The sequence below is a fragment of the Chelon labrosus genome (genome assembly GCF_963514085.1).
Source record: "Chelon labrosus genome assembly, chromosome: 6".
Classification (NCBI taxonomy): domain Eukaryota; kingdom Metazoa; phylum Chordata; class Actinopteri; order Mugiliformes; family Mugilidae; genus Chelon; species Chelon labrosus.
The window spans coordinates 17,726,526-17,750,001 of record NC_140342.1 but is presented as its reverse complement, the minus strand read 5'-3'; the positions used below and the strand labels follow the sequence as shown (position 1 = coordinate 17,750,001).

General features: G+C 42.5%; 2 protein-coding genes across 2 annotated transcripts; both read right to left on the bottom strand.

Moving 5' to 3' along the window:
* Positions 1 to 28: 28 nt before the first annotated feature.
* Positions 29 to 12,785, bottom strand: LOC311489905 (E3 ubiquitin/ISG15 ligase TRIM25-like; the record flags this gene model as incomplete). The annotated part of the gene is made up of 15 exons (XM_084547217.1): positions 11,984 to 12,785; positions 10,199 to 10,294; positions 9,789 to 10,022; positions 9,548 to 9,707; positions 9,348 to 9,449; positions 7,863 to 7,961; positions 6,873 to 6,922; positions 4,968 to 5,723; positions 3,489 to 3,575; positions 3,129 to 3,362; positions 2,099 to 2,258; positions 1,948 to 1,998; positions 1,321 to 1,398; positions 655 to 720; positions 29 to 561 (listed from the first exon to the last, which is right to left on the bottom strand). The coding sequence occupies exons 1-15, from the start codon at positions 12,581 to 12,583 to the stop codon at positions 29 to 31; spliced, it is 3,306 nt and encodes a 1,101-aa protein (XP_084403343.1). The 5' UTR covers positions 12,584 to 12,785.
* A 1,280-nt stretch (positions 12,786 to 14,065) lies between these two features.
* LOC311489017 (protein THEM6-like) lies at positions 14,066 to 17,085 on the bottom strand. Its single transcript, XM_084545912.1, has 3 exons — positions 17,049 to 17,085; positions 15,997 to 16,501; positions 14,066 to 15,233 (listed from the first exon to the last, which is right to left on the bottom strand). The coding sequence occupies exons 2-3, from the start codon at positions 16,495 to 16,497 to the stop codon at positions 15,126 to 15,128; spliced, it is 609 nt and encodes a 202-aa protein (XP_084402038.1). The 5' UTR covers positions 16,498 to 16,501; positions 17,049 to 17,085; the 3' UTR covers positions 14,066 to 15,125.
* Positions 17,086 to 23,476: the final 6,391 nt, after the last annotated feature.

Here is a 23,476-nt window from a genome sequence, read left to right as displayed (position 1 = left end):
AACCGCTTTTGATGCTGTTCAGTCAATTTCACACTTGAGGAGAGGACAGCTTCAAGGTAGAGCCCAACCCCACCCAAAATCCCGGGTATACAGGCTGAGTGAACGTTGTCTTTGCTTTGTAAATTGGACCCATTGTTTCAGAGACATTGTAGAAAGATAAAGTCCCACCTCTGAAGTCCAGATACACTCCTATTCTGCTGCTGCAGGGAGTAGCAATGGTCACGCTCTCTTTATTGTGCTGAAATGAACAGACTGTGTTAGAGCAGTCCAGGCTCCAGGACTTGGAGTTGTGTCCCAGCTTGGAGTCGCTCCCCCCTCCACTCCTGTTCATGTTTTTGTAGCAGATGCCAATGGAAACTCCTCCGTTTCCAGACCACTCTACCTCCCAGTAGCAGCGTCCTGCCATCCCAGCTCTGCACAACACCTGGGCCCAGCTGGTGAAGCGATCCGGGTGGTCGGGATAAGGCTGCGGATCTGACCGTGTGGTCACCCCCCTCCGCCCATCAGAGAACCACAGATAAGAGTTGGCTGAGTTTGGGTCCAGGGCTATGTCACTGTGATCTGGACAGAGGACATGGACAAAAACCAACTAGAGATCATTGCCTATATTACAGTGAAGGTTATCAGTATTGTTTATCAAATAATTATACTCACACTGTAGAAAATCAGCTCTCGTCTTTGGCTCTGTGTTGAACGATACCTCTGTGTCTTTAGCTGTAGCTAGAGGCAGGGGATGACAAATGAATTCTACTTAATGTACAGTTTAATAAGCACCGTCCCCTAGTTACTGTTGCGATTCTTGATATGAATTGTTAATATTTTGACAGGGAGTTGACATTTATTTTGAATACACATCAATAACTTGAAGAATGGTAAAGCACAAACCTTTATAAATGCAAAATCTACATAGGCAAAGCTGATGTGGAAAAGTAGTGCTGGTTATATTCTACATTTGTTTTAATGCTTCCATCTGTTTGGTAAAGGGGCTCTTATATTATGGTCACAAGCAGAAAATAAGTATTAGAGTAGAAAACATGGAAAAATACTTTGTTTACGAATTCAGTGGAAAATATATTTTCAGTCCTGCTGCTGTACCCGTTATTTCAACTTTATATGTTCACTTTTACTGTTACAAATAGAAGAGTAGGGCTAGAACTAGTATTTTATTTACTATGCAGGCTGTAAACTAGTTAGCCGCGCATGCTAACAGCTTCGCTTCCTAACAGACCTGTCACTCCATAGTTACAGTTGCTAAGCTGTGATTGGACAATAGTTTTTTGGGGGGAAGGGATTTACCAAAATAACCACAAAGACACATACCTCTCGGTTTTTCGGTGTTACTCGTATTGTTGGTTTCCTTTTTTACTGCTTCCAGTTGTCTCGTTTTAAGAGCAGAATCTGGCTCAAAACAAAAAACAGCAACCTCGTCAGGTCAAACAAATGGAAAACATGGAAATAAAAAGGTTGGTGAGTGATGCTGTTAAGTATGGAGGCATATACTTGTTTATATTTTCCGAATGGTATGTTTTCACTGTATTAATTCACCATTATAGTTTAAAAAAAAAAGTGTTTTGGAAGAGGAATACTAGTGTGGTGAACATAATGTTGCTAGAGCCAAACTTCCATAGATTCAATAAAGAGCATTTGCAAACGCTAACCTAATTTAAATAAACAACATATAAGGCCACTTACAACGCATAGTAAATATAAAGGGGATGCGATAGTAATGAATGTGGTACTTTTAACTGCTCAGTTTATTATTACTGTGGGCAGGAAGCTAGTTAGCCGGGAATGCTAACAGTCGCAGGTCTGAGCCGTTAAGCTTCCAGGACCTGTCGCTCCATAGTTACGGTTGCTAAGCTGTGATTGGACACTTGTTGTCAAGGGGCGGGGTTTACTAAAACTAATCATACTAAAACATAAATGAATAAATAAAAACGCTCATACCTTTAGTTTTGTCTGAGTTACTCTGATTGCTGCTGTCCTTGAGTAAAATGACTAGAAATGCAGACAAGAAAAGAAAATAGCAATTATTTGCTGCTTTATAATAAGAAACTAAACACATTTCGGACAAACAGCAGAGAATATAAAGACATACCTTTGTCAGATATTCTGTTGAATTCTTTGTGGAGCGTCTCATCCAGGGTGTCTTTCAGGTCAGCCAGGGCACTTCTCATGGTTTTATACATCAGATACAGAAGCGCATCAGTGTTGGGCATCTCTGCTGTCTTCATAGGGAAATGAAGAGACTTGCACTTCTGCAGGGACATGACACACAAACAAATTACATGACGGTATTTGAATGCAATCGCATACCTGGAAATGTCAAGAGGAAGTGAAGTGGATTTTAGATTTTTTTTCCCCTATTCTTTACATTAAAACTCAAAACAAAACAGACAATATTTCAGCTGTCATTTGTGAAAACATATGTATGATTTTAACTGAGTCAGTGCTCACTACTTGTTTTGGAATATAAAGTTATTTCATTTCATTTATTATTGTAAACCATTTTTACAGCTGGACCTTCACATATTCATACATATCAGTAAATACATGCATTACCATTACATATGAATACAGCAAGGATATGGGGCTGAAGCTCAAGGCCTGTTTCTGACAATCGCAATAAATTTCACACTGGTTAAAGGTAAATCATATGGGAAAGGTGAGCACACACCTTCAGACATGTGTCAGAGTTACTGGGTAATTAATGATGACTAAAAATAATACAGAAGGCTATGGATAATACTGCTTAAACCTGGGTAATTTGGCATTTGATATGAACATGTGACTGGACTTTCATTGTTTATTCTTTCTGCTAATTACAGAAAATCTCATTTCATTTCTAGATTACACGTATATTAGATTCTGCAATAATTTGACAGGAAATGAGGGATTAAGGAAAATTATGAAATTTATGAATACGAGCAGTGAAATATACAAAATAAGAGCCTTAAAGTTCGTCAATACAATCTTCAAAAACTCTAAATCATCATCATCATTGAATAAAATTGGGCGTGTTGTTGTCACACCTCTTAGTTACAGTAATAAATATTCCAAAGTTAATAAAGACCTTGTTCAACAGGTCTTTTCCAACATTACTGTGCGAGTAAACTGTTCCGTCTCACCTGAAGGAAGTGGACGTGGTCCTCGTTATGAGAGAGCTTCTCCAGCTCAGCCTCAGTCCTCTTGAGCTCACCTATCTCCCTCTGTATCTTCTCCAGCACCTCCTCAGCCTGACTGACGGCCGCTCTCTCCTGGACCCTGATGAGCTCCTTCACCTCCGAGCTTTGCTTCTCGATGGATCGGCTCAGCTTGGAGAAAATCCTCTCACTCTCCTCCACGGCTGCCTCTGCCGAGTGCTGCGGATGATAATGTTTTCTCTCTTGGGTCTCCAGGAATCATATACCCCCCCCCACACTTTTGATTCTGCACAGCACATCACATCAACAACACTTTAACAGCAACTATAGTTGAAATTCACTCACCTTGAAGTACCTAATAACATATCTAATTTCCTTCTCCTTGTCCCTCAATTTCTGCATGGACTTCAAAGAGGTTTCTTGAAGTTTTTTCTAAGAGAATAAAAGAGATGAATATCACATGGAGCAATCCTTCATGCTGCTTTCCGCGGATGGAAATGTTTGATTTCACAATCAAAGGGCTGGATTACACTAGAAGGCCTTTGGTCCATCAGCTGCAGAGACATCTGAGCATCAGATAAGACTTCTGGAGGTACAAATTACTCTTGCTGTGTTCAATATTTTAACTGCTAAAGTCTTCACACCAGGCTTGAAAAAGTATTACACCATATACTGTATACGAAATACGGGCCAAGTATTTATGTCTCTGCTCAAACACCCAACACAGAATAATACTTGGGGATATTTTGCTGGTTTGTTTTAGCATCACGAAACTCAGTACAGGGTCTTATGGGACGTATTAACATATAGATTAGCACAAAACTTGGAAACGACGGGAAAACGGTATAGGCAACCGGCAGACACTGCAAGAAGTTGCTGTTCCAAGGCAAGATGGACTGCATTAACGTTAGGACAGCCGTTCCCTCGTTTCCAATTTTTGCGTTAAGCTAAACTGAGCCTGCTTTATTTTTACCGCAGAGTTGAGAATAGTGTTGGCCGTTAACAGACAGGACGGATGCCTCACTTTATCCCAAAAATGTTTGGTCTGAAAGGTCACCAAAAGTAGCTTTCTTATGCTATTGAAACTTCACCGTAGATGAGATGGCTCTAAACCACAACTCTGGCTTTCATGTATGTCATTTCCTTTGCCATGTGCGTATTACCTGTAACGAGTACACATACACAGCCGCAGACATCGGTAATTTATCCACAGCGAGCTGCGCCGTGTCTTCGTTCAACATCATTATCTTAACCCCTTCTTCAACATGTACAAGTAACTTTAATGAAATACCCTCATTGGACACAACAAGAATAGACATGTTGAGGTGTCAATATTTGTCAAGTTAATCTGTAAAAATATATTAATATCATAGTATTATATGTTAACATTTTAAATCGAATCATCTTTTTCTGGCCAAGTATATCTACAAATTTGTTCTATGCATTTGACCGATCCACTTGGAGCAGTGGGCAACATAAAAGGTGTAGGGAGCAGTGTAGGTGCCTTGCTTAAGGGCTTTTCAGTCATGGATGTAGAGGGAATTCGAACCAGTGACCCCACAATCCCAAGTACACTTCTCTAAACACTAGTCCATTGCTTTAATGTTGCGTTAACATCAAATCTCTAAAGAGTAATTTGCGCTAATAATTTCCGTAGTTTTAATATGATCAGGATTATTTACTCAGACTCTTAAAATCAAATCCACACCAGCAGTAAAGCAGTAAAAATCTACATAAAGTGCTCTCTATAAACTTAAAAGCTAGTGCGGAATCACATTTAAAATTTGTGAATGATTCACTTTACTAGGAAGAGTTCCCACCCACCTGTTGTGTCGCTCTCTCGTCCACTACTGAGACCGTCTCGTGGCCCCTGTGTCTCTCTTTGACACACTGCGAGCACACACACTGCTGGTCGGTGTGGCAGTACAGGCGCAGTAGTTTCTCGTGCTGAGGGCACAGCTTCTCCCTCAGCTGATCTGTAGGTGGAATCAATCTGTGGGATTTCCCGTGAAAGCGTTCTTCGTGGGCTCTCAGGTGACCCACGCAGTAAGACTCCGAGCACACGAGGCAGGATTTAGCAGCTCTGATTTTCCTCCCCGTGCAAACTCCGCATTTCACGTCCTCTGGTTTAGCCACGTGTTGGGCAGCATCTTGAACTCCGCTTCGCAGAAACTTTTCCACCACCTCCCCGAGAACTGTGTTCCTGCTCAGCAGAGGTCTCGGATTGAACACCTGCCTGCACTGAGGGCAGCTGTACTGGCCTTTCTGCTTGGGCCTGTTCCAGTAGTCTTCAATACAGTCCAGACAGTAGCTGTGTCCGCAGGGGATCGTCACCGGGTCTCTTAAAACTTCCAGGCACACTGAACAGCAGAACTGGTCCTGTTCTATAGAAATAGTTGCAGCTGCCATTTCCTCGACACTGAACTGAACAGGGAAGGAACAAAGATGGGCGTAGTTCACAGGTGTGTTGACAACAGCTTCTCGGGTTTCAGCTGCTGCACTCTGAAACCTCCAATCACAGCCAGGACAACCTGGGACATGGGCCGTCCCTGACAAACTGAGCAAACCCTCTCTATTGAACTACTTCACACACAGTGAGCTCACATTAGTTTAGTTGACCTTCAGTGTTATCCGACACTGCATTGTTTGTGTGTATGAAGTCAGCCTTCTACATCTAAAGCCCGTATTTTTGTTCAAAGTAGTGCGAGATGTAAACCAACCTGAAGTAAACACCACATGAGAAAGTCAAGTCTGTGTTTTTAATGTCATCGTGTAATTTGGCTACAACATGACTTTGAAGCAAAAATGATTTCAATCACAGAGTTTTGGTTAAAAATGAAATATATATATATATAAAAGAATAAAAACTAAAATCATACCAAATTACATGGAAACATCTTTCCAAATACTTAAATAAGATGCAGTGAGTCAGTCGTACGTTTAGCTGCTTAATACTTAATAAAGTAAATGCACTGTCTGCGTGTGGCCTTCGCCGCCACTTTGCTCTTTTTGTTCCTGCGCTACGATGCAATGTTCAAGTATATCTGATAGCAAAGCCGTTACGTGAATGCCAGAAGATGAACTATCATAACCGTCCACTACACAGTGCAGATCCGTGAAAACAGTCTTAATGACATTCAGCCAGTGGAGGTGCGTGTGAAAGTTTGATGCCGTCTATTTCCGTCTGGAGTGGGCGCGTCGCTGAGGGTGCCTCTGTCTGGATCCTGAGGACAGTTTGGAGCCTGAGCAAGTACAAGAGGAATTATCAGGAAACATATCTGACCCGGGTATCATGCGTATATTATTACAAATAAAACACTTTTTTTAAGTAAAAAAACAAAACAAAAAACAGCTGAATAATATAAACACTTCAGTATTTCAATCACTTAATCCTAATTAACATGTTTGTAGTGTTGCCATGAATTCCAGCTGAAAATTTTAGTTGTTGAAATAACTGCAATTTGTCTCTGTCGTACTTTTGCACTATATCTCCAAATACTTGATTTTCAACAGTATAGAACAGCTGCATTTCTTTAGCCATATACCGTCTACCGTATTAGAAGTTAATCGCAACAAGATCACGAAAAGAGTGCCAGTCAAACTTCAAACCATGTGTAAAACAAGTGATGGAAACCTGGCATTTCTGTTTTCTTCAAGTTGTTTTTCCACAGATGAATGAAAAGTGTGCGGCTGTGGCTCAGGTGGTACAGCAGGTTGTCAAAGGCCGACCGGCGTGTCCTTGGGCAAGATAAAGTTGCTCCCAATAGCAGCTTCCACCGCTAGTATTTGAGTGAATGAGTGAATGCGAAATATTGTGCTTTAAGTAAGTAGAAAAGCGCTATACAGTAGTCCCTCGCTATAACGCGGTTCACCTTTCGCGGCCTCGCAGTTTCGCGGATTTTTTTAGTGCAATTTTGCATGCTTTTTTTTTTTTTTAACAGCGCATTGTTTTCTGAATCCTGATTGGCTAAGGGACTGTAGACCATTGTCAATCAATCTCCTCCGTACGGTGTCTCTTGTACAGTACAGAATGCGTTCAGCTTGCCAAATTTACATATACAGTATTTTGATATATATATATTTTGGTATATTTGATCGCTGGCAGTGTGACTGAAGTGCGGTATGTTTGCAAGTTATTGAGAAAAGTGTATAAATTGTGTAGTGAGGGGTTTTGCAACCTTAAAACATTTATAATCATTGTAAAAAATAAAGCTGACGACTTCGCAGATTTCGCCTATCGCAGGTTATTTTTAGAACGTAACTCCCGCGATAAACGAGGGACCACTGTTTACTAATTACCATTGAAGATCATAATATTAAGACTGTTTTTATGTATTTACAAGACTGTGAAATAGTCTCATATTCAAGGATCAGGAGACTACAATCTAAGAGAAAGAAAACTGAGTTACAGCTCTTTTGATGCAATCCATCAGTTTAAATAAAATTACTGTATTTCTGCCTCAAGCAGTAACATTTGCATCAGCACATATTGTACTTTCCGGTGGAATAATACGTAACATGATATCAGTCTAATTCTTTGGCCTCACGAGTGCTTTTATTTCAGATCAAGTACATTTTGCCGCTAATACTTTTGGATGTCCACCTACATACATATTTATATTTAATGTGGTGCTGCTCCTGTTAAATGAGCTCTATGCACACATTCATTCAATTTAAGTCAATTCAATGAACATAAAGGCTAGGATAGTGATTATTTACCAAATGGTGAGAAGGCAAAGATGGGCATGTTTGGTCCGGTAGAGAGGAACGGGTTGAGGGGGTTCACAGGAGTTTGGTCTAGTCCGGGCGGATTGATCACTGTGAGAACAGAGAGAATGAACAGAGTTACTGCAGAGCCTCTAAACTGTGAGAAGCTGCGGCTCTTGATGCAGATTCAGCGAACTCCACTGTAAACAAACACGCTGAGTGTGGTGTTTCTGCTGCAAGATAGTTGGGTCAGGGTGGGATGATTTTATTAGAGCAATCACATGTTGTTTAAGTGCAGAGGTACGCTATATTTACATCTCATAGGAAATATATGTACTGTATGTGTGTTTGGGTCCAACACATTTAACTAAAGTCTACTTAAGACCATTGTAATGTCACATAGGAAGCTATTTAATTAATATTTATTGTCATATCGGCCTGATATCAATGCAATCCAGTGAAGGGAATAACAGCTGAATTTATAGATGCTTATATCCCGTTAATGTCAGTACATCCCAGGTGTACAAAACAATAACACCTAATAATATCATGAATGAACCGTTAGACACTTAAAATCACATACAAAACCTTTTATGAATAACCCTGCTGCACTGCTTAAACATGACATGCAACGCTGTGTGATCCCGTCTAAGCTACTAAGAAACCCAAGACGTATGCGCTTTAATGATAACGGTCGCTCCACACTTCACACCTCAAATCAGAGGCTGAAATCATCCTGACAAATGAGATCTGAGGAGCTGCTTGGGAGATTAGATTAGAACTGAACGTGTTCTGCTAAATGTCAGTTTCCCCCTGTTTAATAATTAAGTCTTACTTTTTCATAACTTCACACACATTTAATGAATCCAGAGGTCGATTTACAAACGGAGGCCTGAAAAATAAAATCCTGCTCACGCGTCTGTTCACCTAGAACCTGTCTCTAGAATAACGATAAGAAACGTTAGACAACTAAATGAATAAATTCGATGTGGGGGTAAACCTCTGTATGTGGCCTGATTCAAAGTGAAAGCCCCACATTGGCTTTGTACCTCATGCCCTTATTCCTCGTCCCACTCACCACCGGGACTGATTAGACAGAAGCCCCGTCCCATTCCTCAATCAAGCTGCAGCAATCTCTGGTTCAAAAGGGTTTTTACTAAACAGGGGGGCCTGTGATTTGATCTAAGCAGCTCGTCTCTGTGTGGCTTGTTTCTGTAATCATTTTCCTTGTCTTTATACGTTCTGTAGCTACTTTTAGGCTTTGATCATCTCTTACACTGAGGCACTTCGAAAAGACCCTGAGGCTTTTACTTGTTGAGGGGTTCTGGCTGTCACTGTTTTGTCTTTAAACAACACGCAACACCTTCAATTCATACTAGAAAACCTTCCATCAAGACACCGTGAAACAAGAAAATACTTAAGTCATTGACTACCTAAAGATACGGGGTCTTCAAGCTCTTGTAAATGTGTGATGAAGACAAGAATGACCAGACTCACATATCGGTGTTTCCATGTGTTCGGCTGACGCAGCGTCACCAGACTGCGCCACGTCATGCTGGACTGGAGGATTCTGGTGACCTACAATCACTACATCTTTCACTACAAAAGAGAGAAATTATGAGAAAAAAAAGGGTTAATATTTATTCATGTCGGCTCAAGAGAGAGAGAGAGAGAGAGACGTAGCCCTTTGTACCTACCTTTCTCATAAATGCTGACAAATCCTTCCTGACAGACCTCCTGCAGCAGCCCCTTAAAATCTGACAGAGCTGTCATCACGGGGACAACGGTGAGGCTGGGGTCAGTGGTGACTGAAGGCAAAGCCGGCAGCCCAGGTGGAGCATGGAGAGACTGACAGCTCTAAACACAAGCCAACAAGGGTTAGGGGGTGAAGCGTTACAGAAAAATTTAAAAGACACAAAGACGTCCGAGAGGCATTACCTGAAGGAAACAGACGGGGTCCTCTGTGTTGGAAAGCTTGTCCAGTTCAGCCTCGCTCTTCTTCAGCTCAGCGATCTCCTTCTGGATCCTGTCCAGCAGCTGCTCGGCCTCACTGACGGCCGTCTTCTCCTGGGCTTTGATCAGCTCCCTCACCTCGAAGCGCTTCAACTCTATCGACCGGATCAGTTCGGAGAAGACGGCGTCGCTCTCCTCTGATGCCGCCCGGGCCGAACGCTGGAGGGAGACACAAAGCAACAAACCGCAGGCGAAAGAGTGAAGACCGCTGCCTCGAAATAATGGATGTCATTCAAAGGAGGGTGCCAGCCGTAACGCTAATGAAATGGCATGTATCGAACTGCGATGGGACAGTTTTATCAACCGGCAGTGAGACACAGAGTAGCAGCACTTACAGTGAGAGAGAAAATGGCTTGTCTCAGCTCCTGCGCGTCCTTCTCTCTCTGCTGAGCCCTCAGCTGGGAGCTGTGCTTCATGTCACCGAGCTGCATCTGAGGACAAATGTTGGGAATGTTACAAAATGTCACTTTAACTCAATAAAAAGTAATGCATACATCACTTAGAGGCTGAAGTTGGCTTCTAGGTCTTAATTCCTAAATTATTTCCTATATTATTAAAATTAAACCACTTAAACTAGACACCAAAGTGTTAGTGGAAACAAAACAAGTCCATTTCAGTCTTTCACACCAAAATAGACGAGATAAAAACTTAACAAGCCTAGGGTAGTTTAGCATTGAGGCTCCAGGGATGTGAAACCTGGAATCCGTTTGTGATTTTGCTCTTGTTATTCTGTTCATTATCCGTTTCTGTTTATTTAATAAGATAAGATAAGATAAGACAAGACTTTATTCATCCCCGTGGGGAAATTAGGGTGTTACAGTGGCAGGAAACAACAGTGCAAGATCCATCTAAACCACTTTATACCGGGTCCCTATTTCCCCTTAAAGAACTGCATGTTGGATTTGCAGTTATTTACAAGTCTGTTTCACTGTAAATCAAAAACATCGAGATTTAGATTAAAAAGAAAAACATTATAGTTATACTTATACCAGACCTAGACTAGATTCCAGTAGTTTCATTCCACCCAAGCAAAGCACCAGATAAGATTACTTCTCCCAGACAAACACAGGCTTTAAACTTGTAAAACCTTCAAGATACTTTTGATTTAATTTCTATTAATCTACCCAGACAACTTAAAATGCATCTTAAAACTTATATTAAAATGTAAATCGGGAGAAAGAGTAGTTTGTTCAACAGAAAACTGCTTCTAGATTAGATTTAACCAGGTCTACATTAAAAAGCAGGGCACTTAATTTCCCTAATTTCCCCACGGGGATGAATAAAGTCCCATCTTATCTAAGATTTGCTAATGAAACATTTCCTAAAAAATTAGACGGCCACTTTTTACAAGAAGTGAAATATTATTAGTCGATTAAATTAAAGTTTAATGTAAACTATACATGATTTATTTAGGTTTTAGTTTATTTTAGTATTTTTAGTGTGCTATAACTACATGAATGACTATTTCTTCTTATGTAATTTGTCCACACATACTGTATAAGTGTATTTGTGAACACTGAAGAAGACAGAGTGATCTAAATGAGACATGTTTAACCCTGTTTGCCCTTTCATGTAGCTATCCAGTTAAATATATACATGTTAACGACACAAAATAGTTTCTGTGCACCATTAAAACACTACACTTGACAAGAACACAAAAAAATTTGATTTGTGAAAATGAGATTGGTGAATAACACACATAACAAGAGATGTAGCCAGACACAGGCGCAAAAACGGTTTAAGAGCGACTCATAACACACGAGTTGACCTGGCCGCCAAAGTGAAATTGAAATTGAAATTCACTAGATCCCAAACTGGGATGGACTGGAACAAGCCGGATCCACAGAGGCCCCTCCCCTCCCCTCAACCCATAGGACCCAAAGGTCCCCCCCACTAACAACATCCTGTTCCCAGACACCACAGGACACCCTCAGGAGGCCCGTGTCCATTCTCTGATGAGTCACAACTGTTTTGGTGCCATAAGTGAGACCTACATAATATTAGCCAGGTGGTCATAATGTTACGCCTGATCGGTGTAAACAATATACCATGAAACAAAAGACAACTACTACAAGAAGCACATCATGCTGTGGTCTTGAACCACTCTGGCGAGGTCCTACCTGTTTCTGCTGTATTTCTGCCTCCACCAGGACCGTGTCGTGTCCCTTGTGTTCGTCCGTCAGACACAGGTAACAGATGCAGCGCTTGTCGGTGCGGCAGTACACCTCCAGCAGCTTGTCATGCTGGGGACAAATGGTCTCCTGCAGCCGCTTGGAGGCCGACACCAGCTTGTGCTTCTTGAAGGCGGCGGACTCGTAGTGAGGCTGGACGTGGACGTCGCAGTACGAGGCCAGGCACACCAGGCAGGACTTGACAGCCTTGTTCTTCCTCCCGGTGCAGACGTCGCACTCCACGTCGTCGGCCTGGGCTAATGGACTTTGGCTCGCAGGCGCCGAGGCCTCGCCGAGTCTCGTCTTCTTGAATTTCTCCACCACGTCGGCCAGCATGGTGTTTCTGGCGAGCGCCGGCCTCGGGTTGAAGTTCTGTCGGCACTGCGGGCAGGCGAAGACCCCGAGGTAGTCGTCCTGGTCCCAGTAGTTCTGGATACACCTCGAGCAGTAGCTGTGTCCGCACGGGATGGTCACAGGGTCCCTCAGCACGTCCAGACATATGGAGCAGTTGAACTGGTCCTTGTCCAGGAGGACTCCGGCCTGAGCCATCGTCGAGAAAAAACGCCGAAAATAAAAACACCGACGTGGAAAATAACCGAAAGCACAGGAACCAAGGGAACGTGGCTGACAAAGTGACAACTCCTGCTGCTTTGTTTACAGGAAGTGAAGAAGAAGGGGCGTGGCTAGATTGACATCAACGGAAGCTTTAGGGGGGTTTAATTTTTAAAGTACAATTTCAAAATAATGTACTTTAAATGTTTGACATTTAATATACTATATTATGTAATATATGTTTTGTAATGTATCGTTTGTCTTTCGGCATATATTTTCCTATGTTATAGGTTATAGAGTGTTAGTGTCAATATTTATCCTATCCCAAAGTTAGTATAACAACTCTAAATTGTATATAACACAACACAATCCACGTTTTAACTTGAGTAAAAGCGAAATCATCTAAATGCACCGTTTCAGAATGTGTTATTATAAGAGCAGGACATTGTTAGGCCTTATTTTTTAATGCTGAAATTCTTGTCGAAATGGAACAACTACTTTATGTACAGCTGTATAGTTGAGTGACCTACAAAATGTATAAATGTGTAATATGTTTGAAAAAACAACTATATTTTCTAACTAAAAACAACTATTTGAAATTGTAGTGTAAGGATGAAATACAGATAAAAAAGAAAAAAGAAAAACGTTTGCTTTTTGTGATTTAGATTTGTGGCGGTTAGGCTTTTATTTTGAAATACCAGAGCCGGATGCCTGGTTGTTGTTGCTGCTAGCAACCATAACTGAGCTCCGAGGTCTCCTTCTAAAAGCAAGAGATAACAAAAAACTCTTCGGATATTTTAAAATAAACTTACAGATATTTTAATAATTATTATAATTGTCCATCACATGTGAAAAGTGAAGAATTTAACATCTTGAACTTACAATAAATACCTATTTTTTTTTTTTTTTTAGCAGAATATGCGCATAACAAGGTAGAACGCCCCTTGTCGGTAATATTACATTACTACATCATTACTATACTGTATAAGCATTTGTAGCCTGTCAATCTTATTTACTTATTTGTACACTTTTAGTTAGTTTATAACAATATTAAAATTAAAGTCTACATATGGTGCAATAACAAGCACAGCGTTCCCCACCGTAAGATGGTGGAAAGACTCATGTGAAGAACAGTAACTATACACTTAATCTCCACTAAATGTAAAAATTGCACCAGCTCCGAAGACCTATTTAAGAACTACTTTCACCTAAAGCCTGTTTGAGGAGCTCAGACAGCCATTTCATTTTATTGAGTTTCTTAAACAGAGATGGCAACAACACCCGGTCGCATATTTGAGCAGCACATCTTCAAAGCAGGAATAAAAACTCCACTGACTCGCTACCTCACTTGCAATAAATTTAAAATCAAACAATGACCCAAACACAGTTTCCAGTGCATTTTTTAATTCAAAATGCATGTAAATAATTTAACACAATAAATAAAGTTTGATACATGAATCCATTCCCATAAATGTAAAAATAATAATAATAATAAACAGACGATGCATATTTTCAAACTTCAGTGATTTAAATAGGATTTGGTGGTCAGTGTATTAACAACACAAATAAAACAGATTAGACATATATGTTTAAAAAAAATCTAATTTCAGTACAATACATTACTTTGGTCACAAACGAAAGCGCTGATGCTGCATGAACGAGGAGGTTACCGATTTCAGATGGCCTATCAGCTCAATGAAAACAGACAACATTCATTGCTCATTGTGCGTTGCAAGCTCAGAAAAGTTGCCAGCAACCTCATGTTAGCGTTCGCCTTTCAATGACAATTCAAGCACTTTCTCTTGAAAATTACATGCGCTTTTTTCCCCAAATCAAGCAGCCCTCTACTTACACGTATTTTAAATCTGGTAAAAGAATAAATAAGATATTCCCTATTAAACAGGAAGTCGGTTTGAGTACTCATTTGGGTTAACATGTGCAAAATACTGATGGGATAGGAAAACAACTGTCAGTACATGTCCATGATGTCCGTTCAAGTATTTCATCACACAGATGGATGTATTTTGTGAAACGTTAACTGTCGGTAACTGTAAACTACAAGAAACAGGCACAAAAATATTCTGGTAGTTTCAAAACATGCATCGATGTCAGTGGAAGGTTAAGTTTTGCTCTACATGCTAATCTAAAGTCAGAGAATGAAGACGCCTAAAGCCAGTCTAATCACAGTCCACTACTGAATAAAGCTGCAAGGATAAAGCTACGGTCCTGTTTAACTTTTTCTTCAAGTGAACATCCTTCAATATGATCCCAATGCATAGAGTGCATTTTAAATCACTGGATAACTGTCAAGCTTTCGGCTGTCCTAAGTATTTCACATCATACAAAAATACACAGCAGGTAGGACTGAACCAAAACAGCGATGAGTGGAATCTTGGAAGTCAACTAAAACTCTCTACAATGTTTAACCGTTTGTGTGCATGTATGTTTACTTTGTATGTGTGTGTGTGTATGTGTGTGTGTGTGTGCAATGGTATGATATGTGTCTACACTCATGATACGTAGTGTCATGAGTGTGGCTTCACTTGTTCTTATCCTCCAGGCCGCTCTCTGCTCTGAGGGCCTGGCTGCTGGCTGAAATAAAGCTGATCCAGTGTTTGAGGTCCTCCGGAAATTCCGGGCACTCGATCTGCACAAAAACACAACGTAAGCTGAATGCAAATGAAGAATAAAGCAACAGTCTCCAGAGGGAACAATTTTCTGGTGAAGTTTTCTTGAACAAAACGCAGAATATTCTCAGGTTTAAGCTTCTCCAATGTGTTTATCTGATGTTTTTATTTGCACAGACACAGCAAACCGACATCACAGAACGACTGGCAACAAAGGCCGACTGTGACGTTGCCTCTGCCCGGACCGACCAAAACATACACTGCTAAGAAGAGCTACAAAACAGTTGGTCTTCAGTTTATTAATTCTAAATAATCACGTCGTTGTGAAAATATTTGGGTATTCAAATGTTCACATTAGATAATGATGTAAAATAAGCCTTCTTTGTGCACTTCCCGCTTCCTTATTTAGTTTACGTCTAATTCACTCAGCTGAAATGGCTGAAAACTCAGTGACTGGGGTCCGACGAGCGCCAGTGGTGTGTGGGACAGACCAGAAAAACTCACCGGCCGACTGTCGGCATGATGTGTCATAGCATTAATGAGATTATAAATAAAACATTGGAGGGTCCTGAATGCAGGTTAGACAAGATGATATTTAAAGGCATCATCTTGGACTTTATTTCTTGCCAACTGTTTTTTCCTTCTACTTTATGCAGACTATGAATTAATAGTAAATGAAATAGTTTGTGTTTAAGTGATGTTTGGGGGAATCAGTAATTTGATAACATTACCTTGTTATCATATTACGTACTAATAATAAACTAATACTAATACGTTACTCACCTTCTTTTTGCAGACAAATTCAATAATCATCTCCGGGCTGCAGCGCACCACATTCTGCTTACAGAGGAGGATCGCAGACACAAAGCCGTCTTTCTTGGACACAAAGCGCTGCTCCAGGTAAAAAGCCTTCTCATCCCAGCCTAGTACTTTGGTCCGAATCTCAAAAGCCTCACGGAAGGCCAGGGAGCGCCGGTACCGGATGGTGGAGGCCCCTACCACCATTTTGGCTCCCAGTTTGCGTGAGGCCATGAACAGCCCGTTTCTCATGTAATGGTGGAAGCGAGCAAAGTCACACTCCCTCAGATAGCGAGAGTTGTTCATGTGGCCCATGTAGTCCAAATCATGGGGAAGAACCATGCCATCAATGCTCTGCTCAGCCAGAATGTCCCATATTCTGGGCTGGAACCAAGCTTGGACAAACACCTGGGCCCCACGTAGGAAGTACCATACATCCAGGCTACAGAAGAGCAGGAGGAGGGCACCTAGCACCAGCAGCAACATCTCTCTGAAACATCAATCCAAATTATACACTATTAATCTGATGCATTTAGAAATAATTAATTTAATTTTGCATGCAACTGTGAAGTTTTACAGTAATTTCCCATGAAATGCTGACTTAAAAGAGTCCCTGTTTTCTAAATGCATGGTTCCCATTAATGTTTAACAAAATGCATCTTTGACCTCATCAATGTCAATACAGCTGTGTGTAGGAAAACAAGAGATCAGTGCTTTTTTCACTTCCTGACTCAGTATGCTTGCAAAAAAATAAAAAATAAATAAAACACGACGGCAGCATTATTTCCATAATCAGCGGCTTCAACCTTGAGAGGTCCAGGAAGCTAATGCTGCTCTGTTCAAATAGACGGTGAGCAACCTGCTGTGACAGCCAAATCTGTTAGCTTAGCCGCTAGCCGCCAGTGGCTGGTGGCCTCGGTAGAAGAGCGACCACACTCTTACCCGCGAAGTCGTCACTTTTTAGCTTTTCTGCGCCGAAATTCAACAGATGGCAATAAATATCGCAGAAGTGTATTTTTGATAACTGTAAAACTCACTGTGCGTCCTGACGAAAGCGCTACCATGAGATGCGATGCAACTTGAAGAACCGGTAGAATGAATGAACATGACTTCCGGGTGTGTGACGGCACGTAATTTAATTGGTTGACGTGTTGGCATGGTTACATGGACGTGGGTTCAGGGCAGTCCATTTTGACTTTCTCCGGTGTGTACACTCACTGGCCAGTTCATTAGGTACACCAATGAACACTCCTGCATTAAATGATAGCTTCATGAAGGTTCTGGTATTAAGCATTTGTTTAAAATAAACGAGAGAGCTGTTAATTGAACTGTTCATCTCAGAAGCCGTGGTTTCTAGTACTTTTGAATTATATTGTGTTTTTGTTATTTTGACAACCGTATTTTTTAGTTAGTACGCTAGGCTAAATAACAGAAACCCTTTTATGTTTTGTTATTAATCCAGTTTAACACCATCACACCAAAAATGATCATACAGGTAGGTTTGAATATTTCATTCAACACAGGCTGCATACTGTCTGTAATATGTATAGCTACATGCAGGTTTTTGTACTGTACATAAGCATAAATATTTATAAGTGGAGATTTATGAGTGTCATACTTATATAAATAGTGCATTGTGCACCAACACACTTTTTTATGTTTATTCCAAAGGAACAAGTCAGGAAACGGACAGGAAACATCACTGCAGATCCTTCTCACCTCAGACATAACCTGTTACAACTCGTCCCCTCTGGTAGGTGCTGCAGAACACTCCAGACACGAGAACAGTTTCCTCCTACATGCCATTCTCTATAACAAACTATTATAATCTTATTTGTATTACAGTTTAATTGCACTGCCCTGTTCTTTTTTAAATACTACGCACTTACAGTAGATGCTGCTATATGTATATATAGACGTGCAGTTATTGATCTTGTTTATAAATCATCTGTAAATACCCCCCTCCGTTCTTTTTAAAAAAAAATATATATATTCTTATTCATTATACAGTACCTATACCCCATTTAAGTACTCCAAGAACAATGTACAAGCAGAGTCACATTCCTTGAATGTGCGTGTATACAAAATGGCTGGATTCGTTGCAAATGCAGTTAATGATCAGTACCTTACATCTCAGATGCAACAACAGAAGTTAACAGAGATGTTAAAAATCTACAAACAAACATGGGTTTAGCTGTTCTCTGAAGTGTGTGGTTACATTCTTTTCTTTATACTTTTCTATAATATCAGTGCCGACTGTTCTGTGTTACTCTTTCTTCGCAGTTGATAATTGATAAAACTGCCACTACTGCTCAACTGCTCTTGATTAAATGGTGGGCCATGTAAATACGGATCAGTTGTTAATGTTTCATGGCTTTCAAGGTTCTGATAAGAAGAAAACTGAGGAAAGATTAATATGTTTAAAACCAAGATTGATGGAGAAAAAAGATCAAACCCATAGATTCATGCAAACTAAGAGGAATGTGTCTGTTTTAACCACAGGAGGAATGTTAACTGTGTTAAGTTTGTTTTTATTATGCGGGTTAATTTTTATCTGGTCTCCTTTTAGAGTAATGAACAGACAGCACCAAAAATACAAGTGTTTCTATTAATGTTATTTCAAATTCATACCAGTTTGTGCATATTTTTAACATTAATTCCCTATTTACGTATTTTAAACCTGATTTGAGACACACTAATATGGTATATAAATTATTTTAGACACTTCTGTGTTCCCAGAGACAAATAAATGTTTAGCAACATGATTTTCATTCTCAAATGTACAGTATGTCAGTTCGAAAATAATGTTTTCGTAGTATCACAATTTAGTCACATCAGTCTTGGTGACTGTGTAATAAATTTAGTTTTTTAGTTTGCCTGAAATAAAAGTGACGACAATTTGTTGCTGAAGTCAAACAGGTTTAATGGTTTTAACACATAAGACTAGCAATAACACTGTGAGGAAGGTATTGCACTTCTGTAATACTCTTGCTTACTCATGCTACTTTAAATATTCAGAATCATCAGTATTTTATAACTCAGAACTTAGTTATAGAAGAGATGTGCAAACATTAGTATATGTTGTTTTGTTTTGTTTTTTATTTTTATGCTGTTAATGCCATTCACTCACTCATTCATTCATTGTCCATAGATGGCTAGAGCATATTTCTGTTGATGTCTGGAGCTTCTTCCAGCAGGCAATGGACAATGGATGTTTTTGCCCAATACCGCAAGGACAAGCTGCCAGTACATCACAGGATTAACACAGAGAGACACCAGGCCACTCTGGACAGGGCTCCTCATCATCACAGTACAAACACAAAGACAAACAATCATTCGCACTCACATTCACACAAAGGGGAAAGGGACGGGGGGGGGGGGGGGGTTCAATGTGGGAGGGTGTGACAGGACTGGCAGAGGTCAGGCTGAGGCTGGGTCTCTCAAGGTCTTCTGAAAAGCTTGAGGAATCGCTTCCTCAGAGATTTCTTCTTCCCTTTTTTCGGTGCCTCCTCCATCTGCTGTTCCAGTTGTTGCAGTCTGTCCATTAACTCATTTCTGGAGTTTTCCCCCTCCTCCACCGTCTTCTTGATGGCCTCGTTCATGGCTTGTAAGCGGTGCTGGAGGTCGGCCTTTTCCTGGTCCCACTGTCGTCTTTCGTTTTCCAGGTCCTCCTGCATCTTGATGGCTGCAGCTGTCATAGTTGATGTCGTCACTATGTTCTCAGAAACGTAGCGGAGCTTTTCCTTCTCCCACTGACGTTGTTGCTCATCCATCTGAGTCTGCATTAGAGTCAGTGCAGCTTTAACTCTAGCGGTCTCCTCTGCTTGTTGCTGAAGACAGGTCTCTGCTTCCTTCCTTTTGTTTTCTTCTGCCTTGAGCGATTCTTCTAGCAGTTGACCATGCAGGGAAGCATTCTCATGCATCTTCCCCTTCTTGCTGAGCGCCTCATGAAGAACAGCCTTCTCTTCTTCTGCCTCCTTTCCTTGGGCTTTGAGCTGTTCTTTCAATTGCTCTAACTCTTTTCTTAGAGCAACATTTTCTTGCTCCACTGAAGACATCTTGTCTGTCCCTTCAGCCAGAATTTTGTTAAACTCCAGCTCAGAGATCTGAAGTACAGCGTTGTTCTTGATCCCAGCACTGGCGAGTTCAGGCTGGATAGCAGGCTGCGGTTTCTCAGCTGTGGTTCCACGCAGCATTTGGAGAATCGGATGTTCTTTAGCTGCTGCAGGTTGCTGGGTGGCCTCTGTAATAGCCTGCAGTTCTGCCAGGGTATAAGTCGTCGGAAGCAGTTTGGCAGTTTGAGGCCTGGTGGACGTCGGCACTTTGGGTGTCAACTCCATCAGTTTTGGCAATGCCGAAGCCGCGGTCGGAGGCCTGGTGGACGTCGGCACTTTGGGTGTCAACTCCATCAGTTTTGGCAATGCCGAAGCCGCGGTCTGAGGCCTGGTGGACGTCGGCACTTTGGGTGTCAACTCCATCAGTTTTGGCAATGCCGAAGCCGCGGTCAGAGGCCTGGTGGACGTCGGCACTTTGGGTGTCAACTCCATCAGTTTTGGCAATGCCGAAGCCGCGGTCAGAGGCCTGGTGGACGTCGGCACTTTGGGTGTCAACTCCATCAGTTTTGGCAATGCCGAAGCCGCGGTCAGAGGCCTGGTGGACGTCGGCACTTTGGGTGTCAACTCCATCAGTTTTGGCAATGCCGAAGCCGCGGTCTGAGGCCTGGTGGACGTCGGCACTTTGGGTGTCAACTCCATCAGTTTTGGCAATGCCGAAGCCGCGGTCTGAGGCCTGGTGGACGTCGGCACTTTGGGTGTCAACTCCATCAGTTTTGGCAATGCCGAAGCCGCGGTCTGAGGCCTGGTGGACGTCGGCACTTTGGGTGTCAACTCCATCAGTTTTGGCAATGCCGAAGCCGCGGTCTGAGGCCTGGTGGACGTCGGCACTTTGGGTGTCAACTCCATCAGTTTTGGCAATGCCGAAGCCGCGGTCAGAGGCCTGGTGGACGTCGGCACTTTGGGTGTCAACTCCATCAGTTTTGGCAATGCCGAAGCCGCGGTCAGAGGCCTGGTGGACGTCGGCACTTTTGGTGTCAACTCCATCAGTTTTGGCAATGCCGAAGCCGCGGTCAGAGGCCTGGTGGACGTCGGCACTTTGGGTGTCAACTCCATCAGTTTTGGCAATGCCGAAGCCGCGGTCTGAGGCCTGGTGGACGTCGGCACTTTGGGTGTCAACTCCATCAGTTTTGGCAATGCCGAAGCCGCGGTCTGAGGCCTGGTGGACGTCGGCACTTTGGGTGTCAACTCCATCAGTTTTGGCACTTCTGAAGATGTGGCAGGCACTTCTAGAGATGTGGCCATTTCTGGAGAGCCGGCAGGCATGTCTGGAGATGCGTCAGGCACACCTAGACATAGGGAGGGCTCTTTTGGAGATACGGCAGGCATTTCTGGAAATGCGATAGGCGTATCTGGAGATGCGGTAGGCACCTCAGTAGCTGACTCACGTACTGTGACAGCTGCGACAGGAATCCCTGGAGCTGCATCAGGTACTGTGAGAGCTGTGGCTGGCACTTCTAGAGATGTGGCAGCCACTTCTGGAGAGCCGGCAGGCATATCTGGAGATGCGGCAGGCACACCTAGAGATAGGCAGGGCTCTTTTGGAGATACGGCAGGCACTTCTGGAAATGCGATAGGCGTATCTGGAGATGCGGTAGGCACCTCAGTAGCTGACTCACGTACTGTGGGAGCTGCGACAGGAATCCCTGGAGCTGCATCAGGTACTGTGAGAGCTGTGGCTGGCACTTCTGGAGATGTGGCAGCCACTTCTGGAGAGCCGGCAGGCATATCTGGAGATGCGGCAGGCACACCTAGAGATAGGGAGGGCTCTTTTGGAGATACGGCAGGCACTTCTGGAAATGCGATAGGCGTATCTGGAGATGCGGTAGGCACCTCAGTAGCTGACTCACGTACTGTGGGAGCTGCGACAGGAATCCCTGGAGCTGCATCAGGTACTGTGAGAGCTGTGGCTGGCACTTCTAGAGATGTGGCAGTCACTTCTGGAGAGCCGGCAGGCATATCTGGAGATGTGGCAGGCACACCTAGAGATAGGGAGGGCTCTTCTGGAGATACGGCAGGCACTTCTGGAAATGCGGCAGGCGTATCTGGAGATGCGGTAGGCACCTCAGTAGCTGACTCACGTACTGTGGGAGCTGCGACAGGAATCCCTGGAGCTGCATCAGATACTGTGAGAGCTGTGGCTGGCACTTCTAGAGATGTGGCAGCCACTTCTGGAGAGCCGGCAGGCATATCTGGAGATGCGGCAGGCACACCTAAAGATAGGGAGGGCTCTTCTGGAGATACGGCAGGCGTATCTGGAGTAGGCACTTCAGTAGCTGACTCACGTACTGTGGGAGCTGCGACAGGAATCCCTGGAGCTGCATCAGGTACTGTGAGAGCTGTGGCTGGTACTTCGGCGGCTGTGGGGGACAGTGTAGGCGATGTGGCAAGCAGTACGGTTTTTGGTGCCTGTGGATTTGCCCTAATCAAACCGAAGGCTGTTGCCATCTTGTCCTTCCATTTTCGGAGTCCCCTTTTCAGGCCAGCGGCCTTGGTGTCCTGTGCCTGGGGTTGAGTCTGCTCTGTCTGGAGCGCTGGAAAGTCTTCATCGTTGAGCTGCATGCTGAAGTTCTGCTCAACCTCCTCCTGGAAGTTAGGAGTGGCTTTCCCGGAGTTTGTTGGCTGAGACATCTCCTGGTTCTCCTCTGCAGACGTCGTGGCAGACTTCGTTGGAATGAAGACTTGGTGCTTAAAGTCACGCAGGAAGACTTTAAACTTACCCCTGTGAACCTTGCGGTTAGGGTTTGTAGCTGTTGTCTCCATTTGAAATCAAGTAGTGTTTACTATTCGATTCTCTGACTGTCGCTGTGTTGAATATAAAATATTCTTCACGTTCGCTCGCTGTGTGTATTGTGGTAGGTACCGATCAAAAACTCACTGTAATGGCTGCCAGGAGTTGAGCCCTATTTATACTCTCGCCAACATTCTATAGATCAAAGGCAGGCTTTGATGTCGATTTGCTCTTTGGAATTTGGAATTTGCACATTCCATCTAAGCATCTTACTTGGTGATGTCACATCCTGTCACATGGAAGTCAACATTCTATCAGCTTGGTGTGGACAACCAATCAATCAATCAATCAATCAATAAATTTGATCTTGTCTTTCAAACTGGATGTAAAAACTTCTTCAATGCAACAAATAGTTTGCTTCATTGGTCATTTTATTTAAGTTTTTACTCTCCGTCCACTTTTAACACAGGAGAACAATCTATGGCTGAGGGATGTCAGCCTCAACTTCTGTGGAATAAAAATAAATAAATAAATAAATTCCTCTGCTAAACAGCGTCACGTCAAGAAATCACACAGCTGAACTGCATTTCAATGGCTACTTTCAGTCGTTTTCCAGCTATTT